General features: G+C 35.5%; 1 protein-coding gene across 17 annotated transcripts in view; it reads right to left on the bottom strand.

Annotated features, from left to right (window-relative positions):
- The window catches only part of LOC105483581 (staufen double-stranded RNA binding protein 2), a 332,549-nt gene that overhangs the window by 194,407 nt on the left and 125,043 nt on the right, over window positions 1–13,099 (bottom strand). For all 17 annotated transcript variants that reach the window (XM_071068098.1, XM_071068096.1, XM_071068101.1 and 14 more), the window contains 3 exons: window positions 7,132–7,291; window positions 5,483–5,590; window positions 3,187–3,399 (listed from right to left, as the gene is read on the bottom strand). In XM_071068098.1, coding sequence (XP_070924199.1) covers window positions 3,187–3,399; window positions 5,483–5,590; window positions 7,132–7,291 — 481 coding nt within the window. The remainder of the gene's footprint in view (window positions 1–3,186; window positions 3,400–5,482; window positions 5,591–7,131; window positions 7,292–13,099) is intronic.

The following is a 13,099-nucleotide window of genomic DNA, read 5'->3' as shown; positions in this document are numbered from 1 at the left end:
ACAGAGTGAGACCCTGTCTCAAAAAAAAAGGTGGGGGTGGGGGAGGGGATTACTTGGTTTCTTGCTCTGACTGAAATGAACTACCAGCACCTTTGACAATTAAGTTATTCCTTGGACAGCAAATCTTAAATCATCATTCTATATACCAATAAAGACAGTGTTGTAATAACTGTGTCCAGAACACTTGATCTCTAAGATTAGAAAGCGCTCTTTGAAGTCTCGTCTTATAGAGGAGAACTACATTTAAAAACAGAATGTAAACACAAAGACATTATCAAGGCAGTTTTACATGTTAACAGGATAACCCTATACAGTGAATTTGAAAATCCAGAAGTTCACAATTAACCAGTATCAAATGGGCACTGCAGTCAGATGTGACAACTGGATCTGAAAGCTGACTCTGCTGCAGGATCTTGGATAGGTTTCTTAAATATAAAGGGCCTAATCTATAAGATGGGAATGAATGCTGCATCACAGAGTGATTAAGAGGATCAAATGAGACAATGTGATTGTTTTATTCCTTTAAATAAAACCAAGGCAAATGATCAGATATTTTCTCTGCTTCCATTGAGTGTAAGAAACTATAAACCCTCAATGTATAAGCCATATAAGGAAGTGAGGAAAATGCTGAAAATCAGGATACTATTCCAGCTGACATATTATAAGGTATGAACATAAAATTATCTAGATTCCAACTCATTATACACATTGTTCTCTCAAAATAATCTTACATTTCACAGAGTATCTACAAGCTTTATTTTAACATAAGACAGACATGGCAAAAGTAACTCCAAGTGTGATGTATATGAGGAAAAATGCAGGAGGCTAACCTAGTCTGGGAGTAGGAGAGGACCAGAGGAATCCCTAAAAAAGTCAAGTTTATGCTGAGATCTGAATGATGCATGGGAGGGAAGTTCTGGGATAATATTGCTTATATACTGGAAGCAGTAGCAAGTAATTGAGAATTCAAAATGTTTCTCCTGTCTCCCACCTCTGGGGAATAACATTTAAATAATAATCTTGCTTTTAATAGCTATAGTTAAAACAAGAGTTAGATTTATATCCTACTATAGAAATGTACAGATCTTTTCTAGCCTAACAATTTATTATTATTATTATTATTATTATTATTATTATCATCATTTTGAGATGGAATCTCATTCTGTCACCCAGGCTGGAGTGCAGAGGCAGTGATCTTGGCTCACCTCAACCTCTGCCTCCTAGGTTCAAGTGATTCTCATGCCTCAGCCTCCTGAGCTGTAGCTGGGATTACAGACGCTTGCCACCACACCCGGCTAATTTTTGTATTTTTAGTAGAGACCAAGTTTCGCCATGATAGCCATGCTGGTCTCGAACTCCTGGCCTCAAATGATCCACCCGCCTCAGCCTCCCAAAGTGCTGGGATTACAGGCGTGAGCCACCGCGCCCAGCCTGGTTTATTATTCTTAATTTATCAAGATAAAACTTAGTTAAATAGATTAGACGAAAGTTATGTGACCAGTTTTGTGCCACCATTCCAACATAAAATGCTGTTCTTCCATCTTAGAAAAGCCATAGATTTTATATATTAATAGATTTAAGAAAACAGTTCATGGATACATTCACATAAACATAAAATGTGAATAGGCAGTATCAGATACAAAATACCAATAGTTAATATGTGCTATTTATTATAGTATTTGCATTATCATTAATAACAATGAATACTTAATAATTACTAATGCATTTTGTGCACTGTTTCAGTTAATACTTATAACAATCCCATACAGCAAGGTCAATTACTACTCCCACTTTATAAATGAAGAAATATTTTTAAAGTTAGGTAACTTGCTCAGGCCACAGGGATTCATACTCAAAATTAACTCCAAAGGTCATTCTCTTAATAGCTATATTCTACTCCTGACTGTGTAGGAGGAGCACATGAATGAAAGTGCCAGTCCTCTTTGAAACCACTATGACTCATGATAAGTAGAGCTATTTGCATTTATTTTTAGTCTACCTTACATATAACATGTAATTCCAGTTCACGGAATGCATTACCTACTACATCTTCTTCTAAGTGAAGTAATGTCAGCATTCATTAAAAACAAGTATTTAAGTAGTTATTTTTGTATATATGTATGTATGTATTTTTAAATAAAACAAAGGTACAAAGGTATAAAACCTGTAAAAATACCTAAATTGTGCCACTGTGCAATCAAAAAACAAAAGAAATCCATTGAGATTAAATACATTTCTTATCTGTAATCCTTCATTTGTACGGCCTAATCAGAAGAAGGCTGCTGAATCAGTGAGGCTGAGCCAGCAACTGAAATGCTGGCAATTTAAGGCTTTCTCTGGAAACACAAAACTCTAGCTCCAGACATGTCATATGTGTCAAGCATTCACAGGCACTGACCTGTACTAAATGCTGATTCATCTCATTCCTCTCATATTTACCTTTTTTCTCTTATTAATGTAAATAAATTCTGACCCAATAAAAGAGTCACATCTTGAAAAGCTGTATGCTCTATATTCTTCTTTCGCAAGGTATACACATCTGAATGAATGGCAACAAAATAAGACCATCTACTTCATAAGGTTACTATGTGGATTAAATGTGATTAAAGCATGCAAAGTGTTGGGACAAAGTCTGGCACATGGAGTGCTTTATGATTTCCAGCTGCTGCAGCTATTATTGTTAGTATTAGTCATATGATTTTTTTGTGTATCCTGTTACCATTTCATGATACCCTAAGAAGTTACTATGTAACAGCCTTGTATGCAGAAAGAACACTGGATTAGACAGCAGTTCAGGTGGTTCGACATGATTGTTGAATAAAAATGGGCAAACTCTTTGAACATATTTTGTAAAATCTTATTTGTAAAATGAGGGCTAACATCATCCACCTTACACAGTCATGAGGAGTTACAGTAAAGGTGACATGAATGGGAAAGCACTTTTTAAACAACAAAAAAATATATAAATACCTAAGATTATGATTATTTGATGAACAAATGCAGGTGCACAAGTATTTAAAAAGCAAAACAGAACTGTCATTAATTTATAGTCACATGTCCTGCCCTGATTTCAGGACTGTATATAATCCATAAGTTCAGGGACTTGCCTTATAGAAAAATGCTTATCTATAGCTACTATAATATTTACTTAGTAAAACTGACTGATGTTGACAAACATAAACTTACCTTTACTATTGTTTTAGGGCGTTTTTTAAAAAATAGTTTTGGCTTTTCCACCACAGGAAGAGGTGGAAGTTTTTTAAGCTCCTGTAAGACAGTGGTCGCAGCGCGCTTCTTGGAGAGTTTTTTGCTATTTCCTTCTCCTTCTGCAGAGAACTCTCCTACTGACACTCGAGTAACAAAGCTTTTCATATGTGGTGGTCCACTTTCTTTAATAACCTATTAAATACAAGTAAAATATTAAACAATGGATAGGCACTTAAGATGTATTCTTATAGTATGACTTAATATTCATATCAAAACCAAAATTAGTATTATGCCAAAATTACAGTATTTCTTTAAGAAAGCTATTATGAAGGTATTATATTGGGACTATTTATGACACTTGATGCTTAATGCAGTTGAAACAAAAGAAATCTAAATAAACACATTTGATTCACAGTCAAAATGATTTTTTATTAGTTTAAAACAGATAATTCTAATTACAGTTTCTCCATGTCTTATGGAGCACAAATTTAAGAACGTCAAAAATACCATTAGATTAGATACCATATTAGATAGGCCATCTAGAATGATAATTTGTATATAATTACATATATCTAACTTTCTCCTATGTATGAGTAAATTACTGGAGAAACATGTAGTTCTATAAACCACAAGGCACCGTGCCTGTGGAAGCCTCTCAAAAACAGGTGATGGATGAAAAGTAAGCTGTTTTTGATAGGGATGTCAAAGGCTGTTTTATAGAAAGGGAAATTTATTCTTGTGGCATGATTTGAAAAACGTAAGTAGGTATGCCAAAAAAAATCCTAGCTTTCTAGAGCAATGAGTTATGGATTTGTCAACTATGAATGTAATGTTACTAAACCTTGCTTAATCTGCTCTCACTTTTACACTATGCCAGCTTTTGGAGGAAATACGTCTTCCAAATCCTGAGGACTCAAAACTTTAGTCTCCTTCAAAATTCTGACCTATACAAGATGCCCTATTCAAGCAGTTTACTATTTAACATTACACTGAAATTTTGTCTTCTAATATCAGATACTAATTAGGAAAAGGAATGAAAGCACCGCAATATCTCAATAAGGTGACATTATTACGGATAAGGAATTTATCATAAGCACAGTTTCCAAGTAATTTAGGTTTACTAGTTGAAACACCAAAACTGTTTATTTTAACCACTTTGATGGACATTCTTCTCAATTTAAAAAAAAAAAAATATATATATATATATTTATTTTACTGACTTAATAGAGAATACTAAATATTTAACCTTTAATTGTTCACATTAGATCATTATAAACATCAGATATCCTATGCCATAATATATTGATGTTCCCAAGAACATCTAAGAATAATAAAACTGTTTGTAGTCACTGCAGCCTTTAAAAAAAATCCCAATAATTTTTCAGTATAAGCAATTACTTTTTACAGGTTTTCCAAATTTTCCGTATCATTTCTTGCTGGACCAATAGGCTCTCAAGTACATTCTCTCCCTGACTTCCTCATTTTGCTGCTTTTAACATGCTGTGGACTGAGAACTGAGATAATGCAACTTGTCAGAATGTGTCCAAGAGAAAGCTAACAGTTTCTCAGTCCAACTCAAATGATCCTGCCAATGAGTAAGATGTGGGAGCTTTCTAGTAGGTGAATGTCATACAATGTGAGGGAAGATTATCCACAACTCTTTCAGCTTATTTCCTGGTTCTTGCCTACTTTCCAGACATGAGTTGTAAAATTAGTGACCTCTTAATAAGGGAAGTATTATGATAATTTTTTTTTAAGTTTTCTTCAATTTTATGAATATATTTGCGATAAATTTATCTAGCTGTAAAATCAAGAGTTGCTTCATTACATCTTCTTGGTGATTTTGTTAGTTGAGGTTAATGTTAAACATATTTTGGCCTCCACACAATTGAAAAAAAATGGGATATTAACATATGTGTCACTAAATCTTAACTTGAATAAATTTAATTTAATCCTATTTAAAATACCAAATCCTATAGGATACCACAAATTATCTACACCCAGAAAATAACTTTTATAAAAATTGAAATATCATGTATACAAAAGGCTTAATACAGAAAATAAAAAAATCAGAAGGAATCTGTGTTATCATCATGATTTCTATTCTCACCAGGGCTTAGATCATTTTGTAATACTGGGTTTGAACATACAGAAGCACATTAACTCTTGCAGGATACTAGTATACCAGTTAATTTTATTTGTTTGTTTGTTTGTTTGTTTGTTTAAAATAACGAGAGCAAGGGAAAAAATGGGAAGATCTCTACCGAGTACATACCTCAAAACTGACAGGCATATTTCGCTTCAGAGCAATTTCAAACACTAAGCTGATCTCAGACTTATTTGCATCTTTGTCATCATCCATATCCTTTCCTGATTCACCATTCTAAATCACAAAAAATAGGATAACACTGAATCGTGACATTATAACAAACTTTACTTCTATTCTACAGTCAAGATGGCCTATTTAAATTACAAGAAGAAACAACAAACTATAGACTGTATCTGCTGCATTGTCCTGTAACCACAGCAGTCAAGGGCTTTGCTGCCAGGCTTTTTGTTACTTGGTTTTTAGTTTGTTTTCCTTGAAGGAAAAGTATTTAATGCAGACTGGAAATCTTTTACTCAACCATACACTAATTTGAGTTTAGCCTACATCCCTAGACCTGGCTCTCTTGTTTTAGAGTTCTCTACCCACCCAACCCCCAACACCCAGGAATTCCCCCGCCACTGGTGTTCTAATGTGATCTATGAGGATGAAGTTACAGAAAGAGTACAGGATGCAAACCAGGAGCATCCTAGTTGGAGATCTATGTCTGGCACAGGCCTCGGTTTCTTTATTCACTTATTTAACACATACTTCTGGAAGGCCTCATATATGCTGAACCCACTATAACTATTAGAGAGAAAGAGACAGTATTCCTGCTGTCAAGAAGTGTATGATCTCATGGGAAAACAGATCAAGAAATAGATAGGAGCTCTCATGAAAGAGTACAAGCAGAAAAACACCTAAGTCTGCCATTAAGATAAATATCAAAGGAGAAAGAAACAATTGGTTTGGGGAAAGGAAAACTGTAGAGTTTGAACTGTAAGGTAAGTAAGAAGCTCACTATCCTGCCGAGCGCAGTGGCTCACACCTGTAATCCCAGCACTTTGGGAGGCCAAGGAGGGTGGATCACGAGCTCAGGAGATCGAGAACATCCTGGCCAACACAGTGAAATCCCGTCTTTACTAAAAATACAAAAAATTAGCCAGGCGTGGTGGCATGCGCCTATAGTCCCAGCTACTTAGGAGGCTGAGGAAGGAGAATCGCTTGAACCTGGGAGGCAGAGGTTGCAGTGAGCCCAGATCCCACCACTGCATTCCAGCCTGAGCAACAGAGCGAGGCTCCATTTCAACAACAACAACAAAAAAGGAGCTCACTATGCTATGTATAGGACATGCCTGAGCTACAGATACTATTTTGAAGTCAGTCGAGAAAGTAGCTGAAGCCAGGAGAATGAGTGAGATTACTCAAGAACAGACTCAATGTCCTTATTTGTAAAACAAAGGAGGACTGAAAAAATCTATAAAATCTCTTCCACTTTAAATCCGATTCTATATTCACACAATGTAATCTATATTCAATAAACATAGTATGAAATATAAGCCAAGTCAACGTTATTTCTCATCCTCATATACATCCCCAAATCCCCAGATGCCTGGGAAGCGAACTCAAGGGAAGAACCAAAGTTCTGAAAGGTATAGTCATCCTGCAGGAACACATGAAGCAAGTACAGCAGACAGTCTGAGATGCAAATCTTAGCAGGTCTTCACTCTAGTATTCTTCCCTAACAGAACAGATTATTTGTTTTAATTATAAAATGCACTGATTTGTTTCACTGGGAAAGTAGAAAGAAGAGACTGTCACATGCACCAGCACCACACCTGAGGTGATCTTTCTGGAATAGGTTCATTCTGCAGTGCTTGGAGGGCTTTCATTGCAGCATTGTGTCTAGCAGCTTGTCGAGTCTTTCCTTCCCCAAAAAATTCATTATTTCCTACAGTGAGCTGAACATAAAAGATCTTAGGCACTGGGCAATGATACCTAAAATAAGAAAATAAAAACAATAAAGTTAGCTTAATAAAACCACTCTATAATCATTCATAAGATTTATTTTGTTTAAAATGATACCAATTATATAATGTGCTATACTCTTAAAAAAATTTTAACCTCAAAAATATACTTTTTTGATAAAATGTGAGTCAATACATCTACAGATAATAGCTTATACTGATCTCCATGAAAAACATATATAGAATACAACATTAAACATAAAATAATACAGTAAAAATTATTTAATTCTATCACAGGAGACTTCCTGGTGAGAAGTTTTTGGTCAGATTTTGACAGAAGTAAGTGAACAGTCTGGTGAAGCTACAACAGAGGCTGGGTCAGGCAAGACTGTTCAGGCGACAACATGTAGATTACTGTGCTTTTTGCAGAAGATAATTATGATTAGAAATACAGGAGCAGAGAAATGGACTGAGTACAATGCAAAGTAATAAGGAGAGCAGATTCAGCACAGGAATAAGGAGTTTAGGCCAATTCTTGAGCAGGAAGTGTTATATTCATACATTTTATGGTGACTGAGGTAATGAGGCTAATGACATGTGACTAAAAAGCTGCAATAATGCAGATATGAAGAGATAATAGAGGCTGTAAGAAGAAACAAAAAAAAAACAAAAGAAATTAAGGAGAAAAAATTAAGAGATGTGATAAAATCCATTAATTCAACAATTATTTATGGAGTGTCCTCTATATGACAGGGGACTATGACAATGAACAACACTTAGAGTAGGGAAGATAAACAATAAGAAAAATATGTAGAATACCTAGTATGTTAGAGACAGATGTAAGAAAAAGTAAAGAGGAAAGGGTTCAGAAGTGTCAGGGAGGTAGGTTTTAGATAGGGTGGCCAAGAGACGTTCCATTGAGAAAATATCAATTGTGTAAAGACCTGAAACAAGTTAGGGAACAAGCCATGCAGATATCTGGAACAGTGCATCTGAAGCAGAGAGTATACCAGCAGCAAGAGCAGTGAGGCAGGAGTGTGCCATGCATGTTCAAGTAACTCGGAGGAGGCCTGTCTGGCAAAAGTTTAGGGAGAGAGGAAAAGCTAGACGAGTAGAGGTGGCAAGATTCCACAGGGCCTTCCCTACAAATTGCTGTAAGCATCTTTTACCCCAAGTGAAATGATCAGCCACTGGAAGGTTTTGCACAGAGAAGTGACATAATCTGATTTATCTCTTGAAATAACCATCTGATTACTATTTTGAGGACACACTGTAGGGGAACAATGCTGGAAGCAAGGATATCTAATAGGCTACTGGGATAATCCAGGGGAAAAGTGACAGTGGCCTGAACTAGGGTGTAGCAATGGAAGTAATGAGAAGTCATTGTTTCTAGATGAATTTTGGAAGTAGAGATGACGGGTTTACCCAAAGACTGGCTATGGAATATGAGAGGGGAGTCAGGGATAACATCACGGTTTTGGAACTAAACAACTAGAAAACGGAGTACCCATCTATTGAGATAGTGAAGACTGAAAAAAGAAATGGGTTTGCTGGGGGTGGATTTCAACAGCTCTGTTTTGGAGATGTTCGATTATTAGACCTATTAGACATCCAAGTACAGATGTCAAGTGAACAACTCAATTTATTAGTCTGGACTTCAGCAAAGAGGTCCAAGGTAGAGATAAAATTTGGGAATCATCAATATACAGGCAGTATTTAAAGGCATAAAACAATGAGAACTCTGTGGGAGGGTGTGATAGGAGAAAAGGCAAGCAAGCACAATGTCCTTCCTGAAAGCCAAATGGGAAAAAAGTCTATCAAGGAGAAGGGAGGGATTAATTGTATCTAATGCTACTAACAGGTCAAGTAAAATGATGACTGAGAAATATGACCATTGAATTGAGCAACTTAGCAAAATAAACAGAATTGATTTTGATGGAATGGTGGATTTACAATTGCAATGCTGAAAAAAATGAGTTAAAAATCACTCCAGTCCTTAAAAATGTTTGCTTCCAAGCAAAAAGAAGTCCAATTGAGGTCCTACTATATTTTAGATAATTACTGCACATCCAAGTAGTGATGCTCTATGTTCAACCTGAGATAAACTGGAAAGAGCCCATCATGTAAGAATTCACCAGGCAGATGGGACTAATCAATGAAGGTTTACTGAAGGTGAAGAACTAGAAATGCTGATTGGTACTGAAGATGCAGATTTGTGGGGCAATAATTGAAACCATGCAAGTGGATAAGCACCTGGAAAGGGTAAGTGTAAAGGAATCAAAAAAGAGCCTAAGGCTAGGAACTGATTAATGCCTATGATCAAAGTGCAAGGGAAACAATAGACAGCAGTGAAAGAGATGAAAAAGGGTCAAAGTTAGAAAAAAAAATACAACACAATGTCGGGGAAAGGAGTAATTAACAGTGCCAAATGAAGGACAGGAATTCAGAGTACGAAAAAAAGAAAAAGTTGCTGTTTTAAACGCTTAACTTAAAATCAATTTTCTTGAACTACAGTTTTCTATTAACTTAAAGCATTTCAAATGCATTATTATAAACAGATTAAAAAGCATTAAAAACTACAATATTATTTGCTTTTTGGTTACAATAATTAAATATTGTGTACTGGAGTACACAATTTCCTATCATCTATTTTATTTTAATCCCTTTAATGCAAAAATCTGACAAGACTAATATGAATAACGCTGGTGATCTTCACTTTGTATTTCACAAAATTCAGTTTTCCCACCTCCACAGAACTTTGTTTATTTTTAACTGGTGCTACTATAAAACTTTAAAACAGATAATTTGAAATCAGAAATTTATTCCTGAACTGAGATCTTATATGGCAAACTTTCACCATAGAGCAAATGTTTACAATTAATTATAAACTTCTGAAAATAGAAGGTTCACAACTGAAATGCTAACAGACCTTTAACTACAGTAGAGGGAGTGGGCGCCACTATAATCACTAAGGCCTGCTGACAATTACAAAACTCATTTTGGTTTGCCACAGAGACAAACAAAATTTCTGTTCATTATAACTTTACTGGAATATGATGTCATAACACATAACCATACTGAAACAATCTGCTGATTTTCTGGCCAAAATATTAATTGCACACCAAAGAGCCCTTGGGGCCTCTCCCTTTTTGGTCATCAAATATGGCTCAATGTATGTGTATGTGCATGCATGTGGATATATATGTATATATAAATTACATTGTGTAAGTATCAGAGGAAAAATTAAGTATGTTGCATTTTTAACATAAAAAGTAAAAATTCTAGCACTAACAACAGGAAATACCAAAACTGGATGCCTGACTTATTTCATTCTGTTTCACTTTATCCTCTTACTTAACAATGATTCTTAATAATATACCCCACATGGTTTGAATACCTTATATATCACATCTCCTCATACCATCATGACAATCAAGATTAGCCAGAGCACTCTCATTAATTGCATCCAGATTGAATTACAGGGGAGATGATGCAGAATGGTTTTTGTGTGATAGGTCTGGTCTCAAAATACTTATTTCCTTTGGTAAAGAAATACCCAAAATTTATTAACTATAAAGATTGATATGTTCCTTTTAATAGATTTCCTTCTACTTTCACTTATTTCACGTATTAAGCTCACTTTTGGTAAGGTATTTGATATGGTTTGGTTGTGTCCCCACTCAAAATGTCATCTTGAATTGTAATCCGAATTGTAATCTCCATGTGTCGTGGGAAGTACCTGGGTGGAGGTAAGTGAATCATGGGGGTGGTTTCCCCCACAGTATTCTCATGATAGGGAGTGAGTTCTCACAAGATCTGATGGTTTCATAAGCTTCTGGCATTTCCCCTGCTGGCACTCATCTCCTCTCCCGCTGCCCTGTGAAGAGGTGCCTTCCGCCATGATTGTAAGTTTCCTGAGGCCTCCCCAGCCATGCAGAACTGTGAGTCAATTAAATCTCTTTTCTTTATAAATCACTCAGTTCAGTCTCGGGTATTTCTTCATAGCAACATGAGATCAGACTAACACAGTACTTATAATAAGTGATGTACATATTTTTACAAATTAGTATATTTACCTAAGCAGACACAGGTATTCTTGAATAATTTTTCTGAAGTAGAATTTTGTGGACAATGTTTAGATCCCCATAATGATTACTGTTAAAAGATGAACCAAGAAAACTCACCCATCCAAGTTATTTAAGTTTCAGGGTCAAATGGTTGAACTTCTTTTAAATCCCAAAAAAGTCTTGGGATTTGAAAGATCCTACTTTCATCAGAATTATTTTCCACAGTTGTTAAAAATGAAGATTCCTGTGATCCAAGCCTGATCTGCTGCATCAGAGTTTCTGAGGAGGGAACCATAATTTTAAGCTGCCCTGCTGACTCTCTGCAACATAAAGGTCCAAGATTATCACCACATCACACAATGTGGCCTATGTGACTTGGCAATTGCTTCAAAGTCCATTCAAGAAAGAGACCACACACATTGCTTACTACACAATGGTTAGGTCTTTCATATCTCTTTTTCATTTAATCCTCACTACAGCCTGGTAAGGCAGGAGATGTCCTCAAGGTCACCTTAAGAGGTAACAAATGTCCCCAAAAGAGTTGCTGGGAGTCAAATTTAAGTCTGCCTAACTGCAGAGTCCAGGAGAATCTGCTTTATCTTCTTCCATTTTTGTTCATTTTTGTTTACTAAATTGTCTATCTTCATGGAAGGCCAGAGAAACTAATGCAAGGGACCTAAACTAAGGCCCACTAATAGACTTCAGAGATGTTTTATTGAGTCAAGGGCTGCTGAAACAAACAGACAACCATGACGAAATACTGTGTTTCTGCAGCACGTCAGATCAAAGAGACACAAGTGCATGATGTAAAATCGAAGTAAAACATCAAAATGATGAGCATTGTGTGCCACATTACTTAACAGCCTAAATCTGACAAACGCTGCTTGCAAGGCCTTTTTATCTCCACGTCTCCTTGCCTTCTATCTGCTGGAAGTCTTGCAAAAAATAAATAAAATCATAAATAAAATAAAATAGAATCTTCCTTTCCTTTAGATTCCAAACAAGTCTTGAGATTCTGCCTGTCTTCAAGATACCACAAGTCAATACAACAGTAAAGAAAGTATGTATACTGGTTCCTTTGATTTAATACTTGACATTCCTTATAGTTTTTTTGAGTAAAGGAAAGATTTTACATTCACTTATATTTGACTGTTAGTTGTAGCAACTTTTTATACCACATGTCCTTGCCATCCTCCCTAAAGTTACTTCATTTAATGCCCTCTTTATGGACTCATTTTGTATTATCTTTCTAAACAACTAAAATCCCGTATGTCCTCCCTACCATTCTGTGACTGTTTTATTCTCCAACATCTCCACTTTCCTAAGCATCATTTTTACAAGGTGAGAAAGACATATCCCAAATAACATTAGGATTTTTACAAATTGAAAAATAATTACCTCATTCTATTTGATAGCATTATTCATAAATCTCGACACAGCTTAAACATTCATATCTCCTCTACAGACTTACATCTTAAAATATATGAAAATGCTATCTTCTGATCTAATAAGGAGAGGCTTTGGATTTCTGTGTTTATTTCTAACATTGACTGGAAACAGAAATGTCACTTAACCTTTCTATCTCAGTTTACTTATCTGCAAAATATTTGTAGAATTTATGTTTAAAGAACCCTAAAGGCCAAAACTAAGAATTCAAACGACATGTCGATTATTTTGATTCTTTGTACACTTTTTGGCACTGCTAAGCATTCTTTTTCTTGCTATAGAAAAACAGCAGGTTTTTATCATAGAGCTATAAAATAGTCCCTGGC

This window comes from Macaca nemestrina, chromosome 8 (genome assembly GCF_043159975.1).
Source record: "Macaca nemestrina isolate mMacNem1 chromosome 8, mMacNem.hap1, whole genome shotgun sequence".
Classification (NCBI taxonomy): Eukaryota; Metazoa; Chordata; class Mammalia; order Primates; family Cercopithecidae; genus Macaca; species Macaca nemestrina.
The sequence above is the reverse complement of the archived record's forward strand: the minus strand, read 5'-3'. Positions and strand labels throughout refer to the sequence as shown.